The sequence below is a fragment of the Electrona antarctica genome (assembly GCF_951216825.1).
Source record: "Electrona antarctica genome assembly, chromosome: 13".
In the NCBI taxonomy this organism is placed as follows: domain Eukaryota; kingdom Metazoa; phylum Chordata; class Actinopteri; order Myctophiformes; family Myctophidae; genus Electrona; species Electrona antarctica.
This window is the reverse complement of record NC_136794.1, coordinates 37,905,960-37,928,786: the sequence shown is the minus strand read 5'-3', so window position 1 is coordinate 37,928,786 and position 22,827 is coordinate 37,905,960. Positions and strand designations below refer to the sequence as shown.

The 22,827-nt window shown below is 44.4% G+C and overlaps 2 protein-coding genes across 5 annotated transcripts; one reads left to right on the top strand and one right to left on the bottom strand.

Moving 5' to 3' along the window:
* Positions 1-1,765: 1,765 nt before the first annotated feature.
* On the bottom strand, positions 1,766-13,159 carry znf142 (zinc finger protein 142; the record flags this gene model as incomplete). The annotated part of the gene is made up of 8 exons (XM_079517773.1): positions 13,028-13,159; positions 10,834-11,070; positions 9,447-10,274; positions 8,681-8,858; positions 5,407-8,335; positions 4,064-4,169; positions 2,630-2,940; positions 1,766-2,044 (listed from the first exon to the last, which is right to left on the bottom strand). Exons 2-8 carry the CDS (start codon positions 11,060-11,062, stop codon positions 1,766-1,768), a joined length of 4,860 nt encoding a protein of 1,619 aa, XP_079373899.1. The 5' UTR covers positions 11,063-11,070; positions 13,028-13,159.
* On the top strand, positions 12,531-22,327 carry bcs1l (BC1 (ubiquinol-cytochrome c reductase) synthesis-like). Of its 4 annotated transcripts, none has more exons than XM_079519177.1 (8): positions 12,531-12,648; positions 13,827-14,183; positions 15,198-15,337; positions 15,732-15,926; positions 17,348-17,411; positions 18,282-18,454; positions 19,376-19,493; positions 21,954-22,327. In XM_079519177.1, exons 2-8 carry the CDS (start codon positions 13,864-13,866, stop codon positions 22,204-22,206), a joined length of 1,263 nt encoding a protein of 420 aa, XP_079375303.1. In that variant the 5' UTR covers positions 12,531-12,648; positions 13,827-13,863; the 3' UTR covers positions 22,207-22,327. The 4 variants fall into 4 exon arrangements, with proteins under 4 accessions (XP_079375303.1, XP_079375301.1, XP_079375302.1 ...); XM_079519175.1 differs by lacking the exon at positions 12,531-12,648 and adding an exon at positions 13,164-13,242; XM_079519176.1 differs by lacking the exon at positions 12,531-12,648 and adding an exon at positions 13,169-13,237.
* The last annotated feature ends 500 nt before the right edge of the window (positions 22,328-22,827 follow it).

Genomic DNA, 22,827 nt, shown 5'->3' with positions numbered 1-22,827 from the left:
TCGATCCAGTGGTCCCCGCCGTCGCAGTGGATAGCACCTCCAAAGCGGGAAAGCTGGATGACACAGTCCCCTTACCTCTATGCCATGGCCCGTCTCTCATCACCAGGAGTAACTTCCTCCTACTGACTGAGTAGCATAGACGATCTCCCCCCACTGTCCGTTCACGATGTCCCGCCAGCAAACCCGGGGCCGTCCGATGACTCACTGGCTTCCCTGCCCCCCTCAGTGAGATCAAAATGGTCGGACTCAGGTAAAAAAACAAACATTGGGAAACGAATGCTACAGGCGGCCGTACGACTTCAGTCTTTGGGCCTCACTGCGCGTTCGTCTCCAACTCAGAATGGCGCCCTCCCCATGCTGGATACAACCCCCCAACCAGTAGTCGTCTGCGTCGCAGCTAACCCAGCTGCCGGCCTCTCCAAATGTCCCGTCTCCAAATCCTGGTCACTCCTCATTCAAATTATCAAAACAGACTCAACTAGAAAAAGTGCCCTTCTGGGCACAGGTCTCCACCAGGAGGATAAGACTGTGTGAGATGTTTGGCAAAATGTTTAGGAGTAATATAAACATGTTTGCCTTTGATGGCAATTGGATGATTTGAGGCATTTTGTTCCAAAAATGTGTTTTGCAAAAATCCACCTGTTGGTGGCGCTATAACAGGCCAATGTGAAAAGGGTGGGATATATTCCTCAGCCTAGTAAGAAAATGTGTGAAAGATTTCACGTAAATTGCATGCTGCGGTCATGATTTGAGGCTTTTGTTCAAAACGGGGCAATCTTGCAAACTGTGAAAGCCAATTATAGCCAATTAGGATGGAATATGAAATATCGGACAGATCCAACTTGAGCACATGACCATAGAGATACTGTGTAACGATTTGTGAGATTTTTGGACAGAATCTGGAGGAGTAATATCAAAAAATGTGTTTTACAAAAGTCGGCCTCCTGGTGGCGCTATAAAAGGCAGATGCGGAAAATGCAGGTCAAAGGTTTGTCCTTGGCCTCTAGGGAGTGTGCATGCAACGTTTCACACAGATCGGTGCAGTTTTAGGTAAAAAAGGTGAAAAGCTGCCTCATGGTGGCGCTATAACAGGCCGTTGTGGAAAATGTGGGGCAGAGGTTCATCGTTGGCATCCAGGGAGTGTGTGTGCAAAGTTTGGCATCGACCGGGTTAACGGTGCCGGAGATTAGCTGTACACAGACGGACGGAAGGAAGGACGGACGGACGGACACACACACACACACACACGGACGGAGTGCAAAACATACTCTCTCCCCATGCCTTCGGCCTGGTGGAGACAACAAAGGGAAGAAAAGTTAGTTGTACTGAGTGTGGCAAAGCGTTTGGTCACAGGAGTCAAATGAAACAACACGTGAGGAACCATACAGGTGAAAAACGCTTTACTTGTACAGAGTGTGACAAAGTCTTTGGTCATGTGGATAGTCTGAATAGACACTTGAGGATTCATACAGGTCAAAAACGCTTTACTTGAAAGATTTGTGAAAGAGGTTTGATCTGAAGAGGCACATGATGATACATACTGGTGTAAAACCATTCACTTGTATAGATTGTGACAAAGGCTTATTTTGTCATAAAGATAAAAAGATGACCTTAAAATCATCAATGATTTTATGTGAAGGCCTTGAATCACCCATGCGTGCATGCGTCTGTGCGTGCGTGTCTATGTGCATGGCGTTGATGAAAATGAGTACTTGTGCTCAGCTACTATTCTGGTTAAAGTAATAACAAAAGCTAACAGCACTGTTCATTTCCCCTCTGTTGGGGCCTCACTGTCCTGTTCTCCCCCTCTCTGGGTTTCCTCCTCCTCCCCCAGTACTTCCGTGGCCGGTGCCTTTCTGTGCTCTCTGTCCCGGTCCTCCTCCTCCTCCTCCTCCTCCTCCTCCTCCTCCTCCTCCGCTCCCCTCTCATCATCCTGTGCTCCTCGCATTGCCTCCTTCAAGGTCAACGTGGCCGCCTGGGAGTCTCTGAGCACCCCCAGCTCCGCCGACTCCTCCGGGTGACGCCTCTGCAGATGCTTGACCACCTGAATCAGAATCATCTTTACTGTCACGTCACAGTTTTATAAGCAAAAAGGTGGGTGTAATTCGTTTTTGTGCATAGTTTCCATTGTGTTATATTTTCCAAGAAAACAAAGAGAGGCAAGAAGAGGGGGGGGTAGGTGATCAAGGCAAGAATTAAATATTTGAAGCTCGTTCCACACACACACACACACACACACACACACACACACACACACACACACACACACACACACACACACACACACACACACACACACACACACACACACACACACACACACACACACACACACACACACACACACACACACACACACACACACACACACACACACACACACACACACACACACACACGACACTCGTAGTGTCTCTCTTAGCTAATTCATGGCAATTTACAATACAAATAAGGGGTTTCCAGATATTTACAAGCTTGTTTTACAAACGGCACAACCATACGGTCTCTCTTATCCTATTTACAGGCTGTACAGTGGTACAACCAAGGGGTGCAGGGGATTTTTTCAATGTGCAGGACGTTATTCAAGGTGCTACGTTATTCAAGGTGCAACATTGCACAAGGTGCGTACCTGGAACTTCTGCTTGGCCGTGTAGGAGCAGTGGCGACAGCGGAAGGGCTTCTGCTTGGTGTGCGAGAGGTAGTGGTGCCTCAGGCCCGCGGGCCACCGGAAGGCCTTGCTGCAAAGGCCGCACGCATACCGCCGCTCCTCACTGTGCTGCCGCTGGTGGGTCTTCAGGATGAAGCTGGTCTTGAAGGCCTTGCCACATTTCTCGCACACGTAGGAGCGCACGTCGCAGTGCTGCGTGGTCCGGTGCACGCGGAGGGCGTCCGCTCTGTTGGTGCGGTAGTCGCACTCCTCACAGGCGTACGGCTTCTCCCCTGTAGAATGAGGGTAACATCAACATGATTTGTTTGGTTTTTTTGTATTTCAGGTGGATGCTGAAGAGTAATTTCATCGGAAGTCACAGTGCGCTAAACTAAATGTTGCACTGGACACACCCTAATTATGATGCAATAGCACCTGTTTTCCCTTCTGGCAATGGTCAACCACTTATGCCCTACATACAAACTGCAAAAATAGCTGATCGCAAACAACGCACACAAATCAGAAAATAAAATAAAAATCTGAACATTTTGAAAATGTGTCCAAAACAGACCAGGGACACATTTTTAACAGGAGTTAATGTGGTTAAACAGGTGCTATTATATCATGACTGGAGCATGAGGTAAAATTATTATTATTCTTTTTGTCATGTAATACATTAGCAGACCATAGCAAGCAATTCATCATATATACTGTACGTCTGTACAGTATTGTATATACTATAGATTATGTCTTCAGAAATCATATCTTGTATTATGCTGCATAAGCTGCTCAAAACTGGTCACCATTGATTTCATTTGTTTTGGAGAACCTGCTACAAAGTCGTTCTGGCAACCTCCCTGTGTATTATTGAAACTCCACTTGTATTTCAACTGGCATGAATGTAGACAGGCTAGTAGTGACTGAATTTTCTGTTTTGGGTGAACTATTCCTTTAAAGATGGAACGCCGTGATTTTCTTCCACCCTAAAACATGATAATCAGGTACTATGATTATACTAGGACTAGGAGAAAGATTTTCTTTCAAAGAAGTGTACAGAAAGTGTTAAAATGATGTTTTTATGTGGCCACATACACCAGTTCAGCCTGGTTTTCAGGTGGGTGCATGGTGGTCCACCTGAATTGATGTCGCACCCACAGCTGTATTTCAATGTGTATTTCAATGAGGCCTTTTGACTCAAAGGCTTTCAGCTTTCAGGAAGAAACCAAAAATACACAGGGAAGACATATTTCAATATTCTAACCATACCTGGGGGCCTATTAGAGTACTGTTAACTCCATAGCCACGTGCAAAAAATCACAATCAACAATCACTGCACTCCATCTTTAAGTGCTCAAGGGCGGCTTTGTGGTAGTAATGTGGACTTCAAATACTAATAATAGTATGTTGATACTGTACCTGTATGCTTGGTCATGTGGTACTTTAGCTGGTTAGTCCACTTGCACTTGTAGCCACACTCTGGACAAAGGTACCTCTTCTCCTCTTGGTGAACTCTCATGTGAAACTGTAGGGGCAGGGGCCACATATGATATGCCGTTATGGAAGAAAATGTTGAAACATTCATAACAAAAACATTCATAAAACTGTATGTTCATTCCGTGAGCAATAGAACAACATTTATATATACTAGACGGTGCTATTTTAATTATCATAATCAACTTGATAATGGATGAGACCGCTGTTATTTTGAATGCAGATTACTGACTGTATTTGCCTGGAGAGGCCCGTCCTACCGTTGCTATGTGCTATCTATAGAGCGCCGCAGTCCCGCCCCCTTTCATGACGACGCCAGGCCCAGGAAATAATTCCCAATACATTTTTCCCATAGACATTTCAAAACGTATTTATTTAAAGACGAAGCCAACTCGAGTCGTGACAAATCATGACAACAAACACAATATTTTGGACCAAACAAAAAAATAATTACAAAGAAGAAAAACAACAAAAAAGTGTTGTAACCTGCTGTTTTTTCTACTTTCTAATTCTTTGTTTGGCCCAAAACATTGTGTTTATTGTCATGATTTGTCACGACAAGAGTTGGCTTTGTCCGCGGCGTAAACGTCTTTAAATAAATACTTTCAGAAAAGTCTATGAGGAAAATGAACAGGGAATCATTTCCTGGGCCCTGGTAGGGGGTGGGACTGCAACGCGCTATAGGGATCTTTCTCTATCAGTGTCTTACTATTATAGCTAGATGTGGCTGCTGAGCAAGCCTTTGGCTACATAAAATTCATCCAGTGTTTTACAGACATCGCTGTTACGAAAGAGCATGGAATTGTAGTTCCTACTGGATACCTCCATTGCACGATTTGATTTATTCTCGTCTGTTTTAGAAGTTAAATGGTCACAGGCTAGTGTTATGTAAGACGTCCCCCATAAAGGTACAGTATAGCTCACTGTTTCCCAAACAGTGGGTCGGGACCCATTTGTGGGTCGCGGACACATTTGTATGGGTCCCTTTATTTTTTGGTCCCCACATTTTGTTTTTAATTAATATTATTTCAAAACATTTTCAGAAAACATTCCTCAAAAAAGCATACATTTTCATGAATTCAAAACAAATAAGAAATACTGTACAATAAAAGTCTACGAAATCCCATAAATTAGAAAACGTAATGTAGTGGTCTCGCGCCGCATTGCGAGCTTTTAGATCTGCTATTTTCACTGGTTCGGGTCCCGCGGGTCTAATCTCTTTTTTGGGTCTCGACCGGAAAAGTTTGGGAATCACTGGTATAGCTCACCTTCAACCTGGACGGATCGCTGCATTTGTAACTGCACTGCTGGCAGCTGTACGGCTTCTCTCCAGTGTGCGTGCGAATGTGCCACGTGATCTTCTGCTTGTTCCGCGTCGAATACTTACAGTCCGTGCATTTGTACAGGCGCTTTCCCCCGTGCGAGCGGAGGTGCTGCTCAAGGACCAGCTGGTGGCGACAGGCAAACTCACAGTTGCTGCACTTCAGTGGCTTGTCCCCTGCCGCCGGGCCCTCCTCCTCGTGTTCGTCCAGAAGGTGCTGCACCAACATCTGCTTCCTTTTAGTGGCGAACGGACACGACTGGCACCGGTGTGCCAGGTGGGTTCTCCGGTGCACCTCAAGGCTTTCCTTCGTGTCAAAGGTCGTCTCGCAGGTGGTGCACATAAGAGGCTGGTGCTCGCTTTGCCCGTGGGCCTTCAGCGTCGCCTCGTTGCTACACGTGTAGCCACACTGCAGGCAGGAGAAGCGCCCCCGGAGCTGCTGGTGCGCACGTTTGCAGTGGTTCCTCAACGCGGCGTCTGAGCTGAAGCGAGCCTCGCAGTCGGTACAGGCGTGCGGCAACTCCCCCGTGTGGCACCTGAGATTGTGGCGCCGCACGTCGTCCAGTGTGTAGCCGCTGAAGTCACAGATCGAGCAGAAGTGGGAAGGCTGCCTGTCGTGGACCCGTGTCTTGTGTTGATGTAGCTTGGTCACTGTTCCGAAGCTCTTGTTGCACTTATCGCAGCTGTGGCGGCCGATGCCAGTGTGGAGAGACTCGTGCTCTTCCAAGCGATATCGCCGCGTAGTGCTGAAAGGGCAGTAGCGGCAGCTGTGGGGCTTCACACCATTGTGACTCAGAGCAACATGCTGTTTCATGCACCGTTCTTGTTTACATGTAAAGTCGCAGTGCTCGCAGTGCAAACGGTTAGGTTTGATAACACCCAAATTGTTCTTCCTGTGAACTAACTTAACATGATTGGTCAGTGCTTGTTTAGACTTAGCCACAAATGCACACAACTGGCACTGGATCTCATCTGGTTTCAGGCACCCTCGCTTCTCATGGCTGTCCAATGCCCTTTTCTGATTACACCTGAATGGGCAGTGGGAGCAAGAAAATACTTTACTCCTCGTGGGAACTTTCATTGCACTTCCCTTGTCCACCGCTGAGTCCTTACCTACAAGGAGAGGCGCATTATTCTGCTGATTACGCTTTCTCCCAGATAGTTTTCTGCAGGATGAGCAATGGCGTTTAACAGTTGCAAGATTTACTGATGAAAAACTGCAGCGCTTACATATGAATTTCCCATAATTTTTTGAATAAACGGTCCTATTCTTCAACATATAACTTTTATGTTTTTCAGAGACCTTTTGTTGTTTCCTAAACGTGACTTTCAAGCGTTTCATCTGGGCAGTTGTCTGTTGTGAACTTGCCGGTTGACCAGAGACGGTTGCTTTCTCAACAGCACTTCCGCAGTTTGTTAACTGAGATGTACAGGCTTCCTCTCCCTGTTGAGTTGATTTCTGATCTTCTGAAACTCCACCAACTGGGTTGTCTACACGTGGTGGCTCAGTTGATCCTGCAGGCGTTCTTTCATCAGATTGTTTGGATCCTTCCAGACTCAAAAGACATTCCTTTTCTACAGCCTGGCACACAGATGATTCTCCTAAAAATGCCCTGGCCTTTCTTGGACGAGCTGGGCACTTCTTTACGATGTGGGTATCAAGGCCTCTCCTCTGTTTGAACTGAGCCCCGCAGGCTCCGCATTTGTGCAGCACTAACCTCCTACGGCACGTTGATTGGCAGTGATTCTTCAGAGCAGTCTCCTTACGAGTGACATACGAGCACTTATCACAGTGATACACATCTTCGTTCTGCACCACAAGCATTTGCACCCGTCCGTCCAAGACCATGGCATCTACTTGATCACTGTCTTTCTTCCTCATAGCTTTCAACTGACCCTCAGACTCTAAACATCTGTTTTGGGTCTCGTCCACTGCAGATGTCCGAGTGTCGTTCTCTGGTCCATTTATACCATTCAGACAAATATCATTTTCATAGGAATCACTTTGGTTACCATCGGCACCATCAATAGCAACACCATCTTCCTGTACAGTAGTTATGGCCATAGTAAGGCCTTTCCTCTGTTGTGGTGTGTCCGGCCGCACATCATTGAGAGTGTTTGTGCTGTGAACATGGTCTGCGCTGTTTTCTACCTCAGAGTGCACATCGGCGGTTTCATATTCAGTGTTCGATAAAGTGGTCAAAACCAAAGTACAGTACTCTTCGGGACTGTTCACAGACGGTGCAGCAACCGAAACGCCATCCGCTGCCTCCTGAGGAATAAATGCACCATAGACATCTACCCTAGCCAAGCCTTCTGAACTAGAGACACTAGTCTCTTGGTCGGTGTGTTGGTCTGCTGAGCAAACAAGATGCTTCACTTGGTTTTCAGTAACAGGAGCCGCTTCAATGCTTTGTTCACACTGCTCAGATGCCGGGGGCTTTTGGTAGAAATCTTGTGTGAATTCAATGGAATTTCTTTCTTTCTCCTTTGCAGCGTAGGTTTCCTGCCACGCCGTGTCCCCGGGCACGTACCCGTGAGCCTTCCTTTTGTGCAGAAAGAGGCTGATGCTACTGAACGAGGAGTAGTTGCAGAGGGCACAGCGGAACTCCCGTAGCTTAGTGTGTTTGCAGTTCTCATGGTTCTGCAGCGCTTGGCGGTAGCATGTGGAATATGAACAGTACTTGCACTGGTGGGTCACTGGCTGCTGTCGCTGCCCGGAATGCTTGGCCAACATGTGATTGCGAAGCTCATATTTGCGCTTGCAGGCATAGGCGCAGATTTCACACATGAGCGTTTTTTTCTGATGTCGCAGTTTGTGGCTGTTCAGCTGGTCCATTCGGTGACAACGATAGGAGCACTGGTCACACGGATACCTTGAGGACGGAACGGGAGGTGTAATATCAGAAACAATGCTAGAGCATACAGATGTGCCATAAATATGAATTGTTTGGATTAAAATGTGTATAAGCTTCCGTAACTAATAATTAACCTGTCCATCAACTAAAATATCGTTGCTGTCAGGCATACAAATTTTAGCAGGTTTGATCAATCAATAATTGAGCATTAACCGTCCATAATGTTGTACTTATGGTTACTCTATTTGACTCCTTTTTTCATTTACATCAGCAGATTCCTCAATTATGCAAATAATTGTTAACTGCAGTCCTACAAACACACGACTGTATATGAAGTGTTGTGTAATACTTAATGTCACCTGCCTGAGATCCCCAGCATGTTTCCGCATGTGCACGTTCAAGTAGTGTTTCCATTTGGTGACGTAGCCACACTCGGAGCACATGAAGTTCTTGTCGTCCGAGTGGGTCAGCATGTGCTTGGAGAGGTACGACTCATCTCTGCACCTGAAGTCACACTGGCTACACTTGTGGGGTTTCTCACCTTTTTAAGGATAAAAAAAAGATGTTATAGATTCGTTGGTCTCAAGAATACAGTGCCATGTGATCACAACATTCTCTGTTTTATTAATTTATTTTGGATAAATACTGTGAATAATCATCCCCTCTCTCTGCTCTTGATATCCTGTTTCTCTACACCAGCGGTTCCCAAACCTTTTTGGCCATGCACCCCATGTTACCTCCCGACCTAGCTGACGCACCCCCCCACATGGAAATATAAATTGTATAAGCTATATAGAGACATATACTTCCTATTTATCCACATACTGTATATGCACATGAACCTGAATATGGTATATATATGCAGCATAGGCTATATTCTGCATATACTTGCCATATATTGGCATAATATGTTAATATATTTAAAATAAAACCACCATTAGCCTTTTCATGTCGCGCACCCCCTAGAAGGTGCTCGCGCACCACAAGGGGTGCACGCACCACAGTTTGGGAACCACTGCTCTACACTAAGGGTCAAGGGTATTCAACTGGCGGGCCAAATGCAGCCCCCTGCTCTACACTATCCTATCTACACTATCCTATCTAAATAACTTTGCTGTACCATGCTTACCACTGTGCATTATCATGTGCCGTCTCAAACCACGCTTGTGTGCAGTCACATAGTTGCACTGTGGACAGTGGTGGGTTTTCTCGTTCGCGTGCAGATGTCCAACGTGCTGCTCAAACGCCACAGGATTAAACGTGGCGAAGGGGCAGAAGTCACAGCGATGCTCCTTGCTCCCCGGGTGGCCTCGCCGTTGGTGCTGGAGGAAGGCCGTCTTGTTGGAGCAGGAGAAATCACAGCGCGGGCAGTGGTAGGCCAGGTGCGTCCGGCGATGATCCTCCATGTCCTTCTCGTCTCGGAAGACGGCGTTGCAGGCGTGATGGCGGCACCCTACCGCTTTGATCCTGTGGATTTTGGTGGCGTGTGTCAATAGCACCTTTCGCGAAGAACTCTGGAAGGCGCAGCCTTCCTGGAAACAGGCCATAGGCTTCTGATCCTGTAAGAGATTGTGTGACTTCATGTGGGCCTTGAGGGATCCGCTTTGGCGAAAGCTCTGACTGCACGTCGGACACGGGTAGACGGGAGAACCTACCACGTCGCCCCCCGCCTCGTCGGCGTGTATGCTGGCGAGATGGCGGCGGACCGAGTTCAGTTCCACGGCCGAATACTCGCATAAATGACAGCGGTGGATCTTTTCGCCCGCCTCACGGAGCATGTGTATGCGTAGCTTGCTCTTGCTGGTGAAGTATCGCTGGCAGGTGGAGCACTGGAGGCTGGGGTCCGGATAATGCAGGTGGAGGTGCTCCCGCAGGTGGGACCGCATCTTGAAGCAGCGGCGACACTTGGGGCAGGTGTGGGTGCGATAGACGTGCTCGGACCCCTCTGCAAGGAAATCTATATAGACAAATAAGAAGAACACACCCACCTGATTATGAATATAGGTCAGTGCAAATTGTTATTACAATGTCTAAATTAAATTGGATGAAATCTGTGGACTGTGTTGTCAGTCACTTTTATTAGGAGCTACATTTTTTGCCCACTTCTGTTTGTTTGTCTGTCGTTTAGAAGGACATATTATGAATATGAACATATTATTATAACCTTTCACACTGACTGGTCAAGAGGGCACGGACAGTTTATGGGTCACAAAAACACACGTAACATAACCACAATACTTTGAAAAAAGATTTATCATAAGGACATGAATGAACTGATTAACTGGTCACACTGTTCAGAGGTGCCTCATGTCAATGTAAGCGAAAAGCTTCAAGCATTTTCAAACATAGTGAAGATAACGGATCTACAAGCTCACAACGCATCGCGTTGCTCTTGTTGACTATTCAATGAATCGATATAATAATTGCTAAGAAGATAATCGACAGTTGCAGCCCCTGAGGCAACCATTAACACTCTTATCACTGTTGACTGCTACCAGCCACATCACTGTACCTACCCTTGGAGGGTGGCACGTCGGCTTCATTGGTAACTGCAGAGAGTTCATTTTTTTCCACGACCTTCTTTCGCCTCCTTTTCGTACTGTGGCCATGGTTCTCGGCCTCCCCCAAGTACTCGTCTTGTAATAATGATGTCGCGTAAAGTGGGTTAGGTTTCCGTTTTCTTTTGGGTCTCCCAGAGATTACAGGATGGCTGCTTCCATCAAGGCCTGCTGGTGTGGAAGGCATCTCTTTACCTGAGAATAAAATAATGGTTGCATTAAAAGACGTAAAATATCTTGATTAAAGGCATCGTAATAGTATGGTTGTGGATGTATGAATATGGTTGTGTGTGTGTGTCTTTACTTAAAACCCATCTCTTCTCCCTGGCTTTCAATGATGTTTGACCTAATTAACCTGTGTAATACTTGTGTTGCTTTGATGTTGTTTTACTATGCTATTTGTGTTGATTGTATGCTTGTTTTATGATCGTGTACAGCACTTTGGTTGACCTTCTGGTATTTGTAAATGTGCTCTAGAAATAAAGTTTGATTTGATTTGATTTAATGTGTCTTAATAGTTTTTCCAGGCAAAAGATTAAGTTAAATTTCTGATTCAGATGTGCTTTTAAATTTCACAACATGGTAACAAAATCCGGGTTCTTCCATCTCAGAAACCTTATAGCCATTTGTAAATTAGAATTAGGAGAAACGGCTTAAGGCTATATAGTACTGTACTTAACTGGTTTAACTGGACAAACTAAACTATAAGAACTGGTCAAACATTGGCCAAATTAAAGAAAGAGGCAACATTTTTGAAAATAGCAGATCTGGATCTATCTACAAGCTCACAACATCTCTTATAGCACGAGGTGTTGTGAGGTTGTAGATCTATTTTCACAATATTTATCTCTGTGACTGTGATAAAGAAACTAAACGTAATGCCTCAACTGTCAACTCCTACAATCCCATGCTTGTCAGGGTGCCGGTGGGGGTGGGGGGGGGGGGGTCCCCAGTTAAAATAGGATTATTTTGGAGGGGCCACAGCCTGTTCTAGAATATAGATTTAGATGGATGTAGGTAGGTAATAAACTAGCCTAAGTCTAAATCTCAGGCTAGTAATCAACCCACATACAGTAGGGCCAGGCTATTTTACCTCCTTTATGAATTCCTGTTCTGTCTATAGAAGTGTCTATTTGTACGTCTCTAAATGTTTTGATGATTTGAACATGGTGGACCCTATTGGAAACAAGTGTAATGCTTAATTGGGTCGTCCACTCACAGTTAACAGCCTTTGTATTGAGTTTGTGCTTGAAATGTACTGTAATTCTGCAAACTGTTAATAAATTCTTCAATCAATCAATCAAAACATGTGTTTATTACTGTGTTATAGTAATACTGTACAGTAGGTGTTGCGAAGGCTCTCAAATGGATCTCCATATATGGGGATAAAAGGCTGTCACTTGGATCTCCACATATGATGATGATTTATGGCCCATATGTGGAGATAATGGAAATATCCAATGCTGACATCGGATTGATGTGGGAACCCCATATAGGGATGTACACGTGTGTCATTGTCATATGCGATTGGATAGCATTGTCATTATGACACACATGTAACTAAAAGGTATAAAAGGATTACAGTCAGAGACTTAAGGGGGCAGAATATCTTCTAATATCTTTGGCCTGAGTCAGTTGGATAGGACGGAATATCTGGCCAAGCAAATTATAGAGCTTTTCATTGGAGGTTTCCACATCTCGGTTAAGTTCGTATCGAACACCACTGTCGTGGGTCCTAACTACATAACCAGCACTGGTTCGAGCTATTTTACAGTAGGTATAGATATCGTTATAAGTTGTAAATTAGGCCCATCGCGCATTACAAACTAAATCTCGACCTACTACACGAGCTTCCTAGGTTCTTTCTACCAGATAAACAGCACATCAAGATATCAAGAGATGTCACTTATTTATTGCACAGCTGGCACACCCACCTCTTATTGCATTACTTACTAGCTGGTTAAACTACCACTTTACATTGTTAACTATAGAATCAGATTTATATCGGCAACGTTTTGTTTATTTAGTTGTATTATTAACGATTCACTTCTACTGCGTCGCCATTAGCTTGATAGCTTCTCGTTGTGTCAGTGTTAAATTTGTTAATGCAAAATCGTTTCTCTTTTAAGTTAATTTAGCTTTAGTCTCTTACCGTCTCTGCGATGAGCGGCTAAAGCCACACTGTTTATGCTGATATAACGCCCATATCTGCTCCTTATAGTATTCGTAAAACCAGCCACCCAGCGAGATAATAAATAATGTTTAGAATTATCCCAGGAGGAAGGAACTAGGAACAGAACACAGTAGTAGCAAAAAGAACGGTCGGGGAGTATTTTACCCGAACACCGGAAGTATAATAGAGGCAAGGCATGTATTTTTGAGCAGAGGTCGCTGGATGAAATTCATTCATGTTTATTAGAAAAACAACAGTCAATATGTGCCGCAAAATGGCTTTAATAGCGTGAGATATTTGGGAGGCATAAAACGGTAAATGTTTCAATTTTGTTTGGGAAACATGGCGTGAAGAAGACTGACTAGATAAAAACATCATGTTTTCATGGGCTGTGTTTAGATTGCAGATGTATTAGACAAGCCTCTTCCTAAACCTGAAGGATTGAGCATTCATTCTTTAATCTTCATCACCCACACGCCTTCGTATGAGAGTACCTCCTGTTTTCACGCTCTTACTGTATGTGACATCCACATAGCCATTGGTAGGACATCTACAGCTTCTGTTTGCATTTGTAGGGCATCTACATTCTGGTTGCATGTAGGGCATCTACATAGCCTCTGTTTGCATTTGTAGGTGTCTTGTAAGACCGTGTGGGCTAGGGTTAGGAATCGGATATGGATATGATGTAGGACACTTTAAAAAAGAACTATATCTGTAGGGAAACTATATGTACATAGCTTCTTGTTATATTAATAGGACATCATTCTACTGTACATAGGATAGCCTTCTGGATCTGATCCCATTCCACACAAACAATGGGCCTGTGGGATATTGTGGATTCACTGAAGGACAACCCTTACTTCGGGGCCGGGTTTGGACTGGTTGGTGTCGGCACAGCGCTGGCTGTGGCGAGGAAATCAGCCCAGGTGGGGATGATTTTCTTCAGACGGAACTATATGATCACCCTGGAGGTGCCCAGCAGGGACAAGAGCTACCACTGGCTGCTGAGCTGGATCACCAAGCACGCTCGTCACACCCAGCACCTCAGCGTGGAGACATCCTACCTGCAGCACGAGAGCGGCCGGGTTCACACCCAGTTCGACTTCCACCCCAGTCCTGGAAACCACATCATCTGGTAGGGGCCGTGGACTCCTCCTCCATGTAAATGTGTACATGTAAGTTGTACACTCTCAACTCTGAGAGTGTACAAATTGAACCAAATTGACCCGTGGTTGCATTTGTAGTACACTCAGAGTTACAAATCTGTTAAGGGTCCATATTATAAATTTATAATAAGGTTCCTCTGCAATAGTGCTGAGGATTAGTGCAGTCGCATGATTTAAACTTAAACCCATAAAGTATAGGCCTACAACCTTCCATATTCCTAAGTGATTGTCATGCACTGACTAAGTGTAGCTTACATTTGCACCTATCGGCTAATATTTCTTAGGAATCAACATTACACTACCCTAAATGGGAAATGACCTCGCCATTGGGTTAGTTTCACATCACAGTCACACACAGGTTTGGCTCTGCCCTAGCCCGTCTCCGGACCCCCCGGGTTGAGCTCCTTTGGACCCCTACCCCGTAGGGTCCGGTATCACCGGCTTCAAGCGACATGGGATGCAATCTGACTTCCCCTTCTCCGACGGATCTCTGCGCTGTGGGTGTCACGCTGACATATTCCAAAAGAAGCATATGAACGCTATAGGAGACAACGAACCCTCTGACCCCCCCCCCCGCGAACGGCTCAGAAGCCGTTAAGTATTTTTTCGTTGTCTCCTATAGCGTTCATATGCTTCTTTTGGAATATGTCAGCGTGACACCCACAGCGCAGAGATCCGTCGGAGAAGGGGAAGTCAGATTGCATCCCATGTCGCTTGAAGTCGATGATAAGGAACCCTACGTAAAGTCATCAAAATGTCAGAAACTTTAACGTAGGGTTCCGAAAGGAGCTAGCTCTGCCCCAAGATCAACTATTTGAATGTACAATATGCCACACAATGTGCTGTGCTGCTGTCTTATCAGTTAAAGCACAGCCCTCTCCTACACATAACCTTGACACTACTGTCTCTACAAACTTAGTGTATTTTGCATTGTACATGACACTCCTACCTTCCAATGTGAAACAGCTTCATGTTATCCACAGGTATGGGAGCAAGTGGATCCGAGTGGAGAGGACCAGAGAGAAGCAGATGGTGAATCTAAACACAGGAATGCCATGGGAGTCTGTCACGTTCACTACTCTGGGAAGGGACAGACAGATATTCTTTAACATCCTGCAAGAAGGTACTTTTCTAGCCACCGAACACTAGTACAGCCGGAGGCAGTAATACTAGCAGCTTTCTTTGATCTGAGCTTTGCATACATTTGAATTTGAACTGAGATATTTTCTATCACATGGCCGTTTTTACATGCCAGCTGTCTTTAAGATCCCAGTCATCTGCCAGCCACGCTTAGGACTGTCATGACAATCATGACATCCCTCCACATTCCACATTGGAAGATATTAAATACAAATTTCATTTTTACAGTATTGCACAGGGCAGATTGTGACAAGCCTAGCCACGTTGTGACCTCGTTCATATTTATTTCTCTGTGAGGAAAATCGAGATTCACATTTGAGCAAGAATCGTGCAGCACTACTGCCAACACTGTTGAAGATCTTGTCATGTTTTCGCAGCGCGGGAGCTGGCCCTGAAACAGGAGGAGGGCCGTACGGTTATGTACACGGCCATGGCTGGCGAGTGGAGGCCCTTCGGCTTTCCCCGGCGCCGCCGGCCACTCAGCTCCGTGGTGCTGGAGGGGGGCGTGACCGAGAAGCTCGTAGATGACGTGAAGGAGTTCATCGAGAACCCCAAGTGGTACACAGATCGAGGTACTGTCACATGGGCCCGTGTCGGTGTCCGTCTACTACCCCTATGCCAGTGGTTCTCAAAGTGGGTGTCGACATCGACACCCACTTTCAGAACCACAGAATACTTGGATAATATTTGGAATTTATCACTTCAGTTTAAAGGACCACTTCACCACTTTTCAACATCTCTTCATATAATAGGTCCTCACTAATGTTCATGATAAAACACCACCATTTTTTCCTACTCAGTCTGTGTCTCATAGGAGGGCTTTGGGCAGTTCGGACACCCGTCCACCAGTGACATCATCATTAGGCAGATTTTTCTTTAAACAAGATTTGTTTTAAAATATATTTAGATTTTTATTATCGTGAGAACGATGGCTTCAACTTTTGCATTGCAACTTTTCAGGAAAAGAAAGCCTGCCGTTTCTATTAGCTTGGATTCACCATCGATGATGTCACTGGTGGACGGGTTTCTGAACTGACCACAGCCTTCCTATGAGACACAGACTGAGTAGAAAAAAATGGTGGTATTTTATCATGAACGATAGTTAGGACCAATTATAGGAAGAGAAGTTGAAAAGTGGTGAAGTGGTCCTTTAACCACTTAGACCTTCTATAGTTAGTAAGACGGACTACCAAACCGGGACGGAATAGGACAGCACTTATGTGACATCACGTTACCAGTCATGTCTATCGGCCATAGCAATAAAAGTGAGGTACATATTATTTCACATGTCATTTAATTAGAAAATCGTCATCATGCCATCATAGGACTAACAGCTGCATGCATACAGTGCTGGCTATGAATCACCAGTGATCTAGATGTTTATACTTTACGCTTTTATACTTTTATACTATTCTTGAAAGCTCAGAATCCTGTGATGCTATTTATTTTGGATGCTGCCAGGCTTCCCCCTGTCATCATAACCTGGTTTTTTTAACACCACACGCCTGTGAATTGTGGGTTAAGGGAAGGCCTCAAGGAAAGTCTACACTCTATAGCAATGCGGACATACAGAAAGTGCATAAAGTCTGCAATATAGAGCCCTCATGTGCTTGCAAATGTTACTGTCACATTGTGACATTTAAGAATGAAGTCCACTCCCAATGTGCGCCTTCTGCTGGCAAGATATTTTATTTGGCTGTTATTCTTCCAAACCTTTCGATGATCGTGGTTTGATTTCATTGTAGATTTATTGTCTGTAAAACATTACAACTCTTTGTGAAATGTATATTCTATCTCACAAATATATCTCACATATATATCTCACAATATAAATGTATTATTATTATTACTACTATTATTTAGGTTAGTGTGTGATTGACTTCATCCGCCCCTAAATGCATTGCATATGCATATGCCCCTCAGTGCAGCTCAGTGGTATATTAGTATCGCAACGCGAGGCTATGATTGACTACAGCTGTGATTGTGTACACAGGGATCCCCTACAGAAGAGGATATCTGCTTTATGGACCTCCAGGTTGTGGAAAGAGCAGCTTTATGTGAGTTATTTATTTATTTTTGGAGTTCTCAGCTCTTCCTTTACATGCAATTTGTGAAGGCTAGGGAACAAGAACACTGTAGACAACTAATAATAATAATAATAATAAAACTTTATTTGTATAGCACCTTTCATGACATGAAATGCAGCTCAAAGTGCTTTACACAAAAAAGAAAAGAAAGGCAGGGCATAAACAATACTAGATGTGTCAGGGTCAAGTGAAATGTGTCTTTTGTTGTTGCTTTCCTGCTGTCCAGCTCATAACATTAGTACAGTCGCTTCGAGGCTGCCGCTGCGGTCGTACAGCAGCAGGTCTGAGTGCGGAAATCAGCCCTTTCGCGGTGCGTGTGGCATAGGGGGCATAGCTTAGGAGGCAGGCAATCATACTACACTCCCATTGGCTTAGGCAGCGTGTGTGGCAGCCAATCAGGCTAGGCCGTCAGTATGACTAGGGTGTCGATCTTGTCGTCGACATTTCATGAGCTTTCATTAGTCAGGTTTCACCTGACAAAAAAAAAATGAAATTGAAAACATGAAGTCAAAACTAAATAGAATCGGAATCACAGATTTACAAAATAAAAAAGTGGGTGAAATTCGTTTTTGTTCAGTTAAAATTAAAATAGTTCAACTAGCCAATCTACATCATACACGTTGTGGGCTTGTAGATCAGCTATTTGAACTTTTTGTTTTAAAATAGTAAAAAAATGGCATAAGTTTAGGGATAAGGGGTAAGGGGTGGCGCAAGATATAGCTGATTGTAAAAAACAAAACAAAAAAAACGACATATTTACACAAACCTGAGATAGAAATAAAAATAACTGAATATGTAATAGTTTGCCTATTTCTCTGTCCCCATGTCTGCGTACTTCAGAACGGCACTGGCGGGTGAGTTAGGCTACAGCATATGCCTAATGACTCTGAGTGACCGGTCGCTGTCAGACGACCGCCTCAACCACCTGTTGAGCGTGGCGCCTCAGCAGAGCATCATACTGCTGGAAGACGTGGACGCCGCCTTCGCAAGCCGAGACCTTACCCCCACAGAGAGTAGGTCACAAAGCACGGACATGGTTATTTACATTTTTATAGGCATTGAAAGTTTGATGGCGTCAAAACTAAAGATAAAGATTAATTAAATTGAAGAAACAGAGTGCAGCAGACTGAATCTTTCATAAATTAATATCGTTTCTACCAATACATCACGTATAAAAAAAATATAGACCCATGTTAATTTCTCAAACATTACTGTCGGTCTGCCATGTCTAGCTCACTGGTTCTCAGCGTGGGGTCTGGACATCAGGATGTTGCACGAGGTCCCAAGCTAAATGATTAATAGTTATGAACCAAATGGACTCTTATGGTCTGTAACTCAGAGTGTACAATTGGTTAGAGTTACTAAATTGGTTACTAAATCAAGGTAACGGTAATTACTGATTTGTGCTGCACGATTCTTGCTCAAATGTGAATCGCGATTTCCCTCCACAAGACTTGAGATCACGATTTTCACGTTTCTAATTTTTTTCATTACAATATATATTTGTCTTTTGATGAGTCTGTAGTAATTACTACATTCAAAATGTGGCACCTGGAGCCATTCTTGTTCAAATTTAGAAATGAGATTGCAGGTATCTGAATCTAGATTGCGATCTTTTTACGATTAATTGTGCGGCACTAATGGTATTGGTCAAGTGCCCTGATGACATTTCACATCCGGAGTTTATACTTGTACTGCCACTATCAAAATAAAGCAGAACCACCCCATGTGAAGTCTGCCTTTAGTCCCCAAAATGACACATTTTGCCATAAAAATGGGCTTAAAAGTCAAAGTAGCATTATAGTAGAATGTGTATAACATTTAAAATATTTACTCATCATATGATTCACAATCCAATCCACTTATTATTTGTCTGCAAATTGCAATACATTTATACCAGAATAGGTAGAATTGCATTTTTGTGTTTCCCTCAGACCCTGTGGCCTACCAGGGAATGGCACGGCTCACCTTTAGTGGTCTGCTCAACGCACTGGATGGAGTGGCTTCAGCTGAGGCCAGAATAGTCTTCATGACCACCAACTTCATTGACAGGTAACCGTTGTTACCGTTGTTATCCATGTGTAGATATTTTAGTCATGACACTGTGTGCATTACCATTGTCATGAGAATGTGGTCTCACTTCCTTCCTGGACTACATGTTGTATCAGTAAGGCAGCCCACATGGGGTGTCTCCCAACCACAAGTGCACCAAATCATTATGGTCATTGTAGGAATTCAACAATCCAGTCAAGCCCTAGTCAAACACACAGACTTCATTATTTGTCTGGCAGTAGAGTGCAAATTTCAAATTGAGCTACTGTACTACAAATACTAGTAACATTTAGTGATTACAGTTTCTTCCAGCAGTGAAATTGCCCTTTAACACGTGCTTGTACACGGGACTGTTCAGGGTATCTAAGGGTGGCAGCGGGGGCAATGTCCTGAGTGTACAGGGTTTGATGAGGTCTGGCCAAATATGGAGCGTGTCTTGAGTGTACAGAGTTTGATGAGGTCAGGTCAACATATTGAATGTTAGAACAGGTCAGCTCCATAAATGGAGTTCTAAGGGTGGCAGCGGGGGCAGTGTCTTGACTATACAGGGTTTGATGAGGTCTGGCCAAATATGGAGCGTGTCTTGAGTGTACAGAGTTTGATGAGGTCAGGTCAACATATGGAATGTCAGAACAGGTCAGCTCCATATATGGAGATCTAAGTGTGGCAGCGGCTTGAGTGTACAGTGTTTGATGAGGGCCCAGGTAGGTAACCTGACTTCGCCAGATTGTGGCAGTATTAAGTTCACCAGTTCCCTCCTCCTGCCTGCATCTGGGATCTCTCAAGCGGAAACGATGAACCCGGAAGCAGCGGGACAAACATTTGATATCTCCATAATAATTTCGAGTTGTAGTCTTGTTAGGTTGTGTTTACATTTGCGCTGTGGCAGCGCTTCAATAAGTCTCAGGTTGATCCCGCCTCTAGCGGCCTCATACAGCCGCATATCGCTCCGGCCAGAATTGGACCGGAGTACATCATCTCTGCCTGAGAGTTCCCAGACTCTCCCTGCTGGTAGAATGCAAATGTTGTCCAGCAGGGGGAGTGGTTTCTCCAGGCTACCAGGTAGGGCCGGTCCGTAATCGGGCCTGTTGAGAACTCTAGTTTCCGCCGGGTGCGGCTGCCGGGCGTGGCTGCACTAATAACTTTGGGGTGGGCCCATCTAGAGTTTGAATGGACATGCATCAGTCAAAAGGGAGACATCGAAGAGGAAGGACGGGTGGGATGGATCAACATATGGAATGTTCGAACAGGTCAGCTCCATATATGGAGATCTAAGGGTTTGAGGTCAGATGTAGAGTTGCTGGCCAGCTCCATACAGGCAGATCTAGGTGATGATCCAGTCTTCTCCATGTATGGCTATCCAGGGTTTGACATGCAGGGAAAAACCTCCATGAGTTCATTCCCTGGAGAAGACCTTGCTAGGTCAAAACGTTACACACTACACGCTACGAGTGTGCTACAAGTGTGCTTACTTTACCTGAACTATATTTATTTACCAAGGCCAGCAGCACCTCACGAACACTGGTGTGTGCCCTTCTCATGTTTGAACCCCCCCCCCCCCCCCCCCCCCCCCCATGAGTCCCTGTCTCTTGACCCCACAACTCTGTTGTTCCTCATAGCAGTCTGCCTGCCTGCTTCTACGCAAAATTTCCTATTTGTGTAGTCGAGAGATGTGGTAAAGACAGACCTTATGCATTACAAATGATGGACAAACTCAGTTGAAATATACATTTATTGATTTAAAGAAAAAGCTCAACCAAACTTACTTCCTGTTTTTGGTTTGATCATCCAAAACAGTCACAGCTGATTCCGGGGATCCTTTTATAGGCTGGTGGAGGAACCTAATTGGGATTTACCACTTATGGGGGTGTGTGTGTGTGTATTTGTATACCGGTATGTAACTTTATATTATGAATGAAGAGTTGTTTGCTAAAAACATGATTAGTTACCTTGTGGATTATGATGTCTGTAAGGTTTGTGAAATGTTTTCTGTGTTTATTTTGGCTAGAGAGGTTGGTGAATCTATAGTCTTAAACCAGAGCTCAAGACGGTTGGTTTGACCCAACAATTGAAAGGCCCAGATTGTGGGTGGGGAAGGGATTCCAGTTTCAGGTCGTAGAGGGAATAGCTGAATAGCAATGCTGGATAGCTCTGCCCTTATAGTGAACAGTCAGTAGCACAGACTATAGCTAGACTGTCGTGTTGTTTTAAACACACAACACACCCTCAGTGAAAGGTTCAGCTTTAAACTTAGGCTTGATTAGAGGTCTGTAAGTTTTGTTTCCTTTTTCGTGAACTACCTTTCTTGTGAATTATTTTTGAACAGCTTGCAAAAGAAGAATAAAACTACATTTTCTAAATCTCATTTCTGTTCACCTAGCCCTCATCCAAATGAACTCATTTACAGAGAAAATGGCCTTTTTTGCCTTACAATACTTTATTCACTGCTTGTCTACGTAGGCTGGATGCGGCTCTGATCCGACCCGGCCGTGTGGATCTGAAGCAGTATGTGGGCCACTGCAGCCACTGGCAGCTCACCCAGATGTTCCGGAGGTTCTACCCCGACCAGCCTCCATCAGAGGCGGAACGTTTCGCTAAGTGCTCGATGGCCGCCAACTGTGAGCTCAGCCCGGCCCAAGTCCAGGGATACTTTATGTTGTACAAAATGGACCCTGCGGGATCTATAGACAATGTGCACACAATCAAGGAATGAGCACTCGGAGGAAACTTGGTGACAGTTAAAAAGAACTCTGTTTTGCAATTTTCCAGTCACAGTTGTGCTATTCATGAAGCAAAAATGCACTTGTGAATAAAGGTATGCACCTTTTTCTTGAGGCAAGTTTACCAAGTGCTTTTTTTTCTTAACAGAACTTCACAAAGTGGTGAACCCAGAGTTGGGTGTTATTAAAAGCTAAACATGGTAAGTTTCTATAAAAAAGGAATTTGGAATGGACCACCAGTGTCATTTGAAGGCCCTTAACACTTAAAGCTTTAACATTCATTCATTGCTTACTTGTTAATGCTTAATGTTTCACAGTGTAAGGTCTTTGAATAATTACAACTTAAGATTGTACACATTGCAATGTCACAATTCCTAACCGATTGATCTGGAAATGGGTGTAGATAGAATCTAATTTTATTACATTCATATTTCTGTGATATATATTATGGGTATATTCCATAATTCCTTATTAAATAGAAGAATAAGAAAAACTAAATGTTTGTTCATGGTTGTTTCATGAAGTACACCAATACCCTCCCTCTGTAAGGTCACACAATGCAAATGTTCCAAATAGCAAACACAGCAAGAGATATGCTGATAACATGAAAGTAA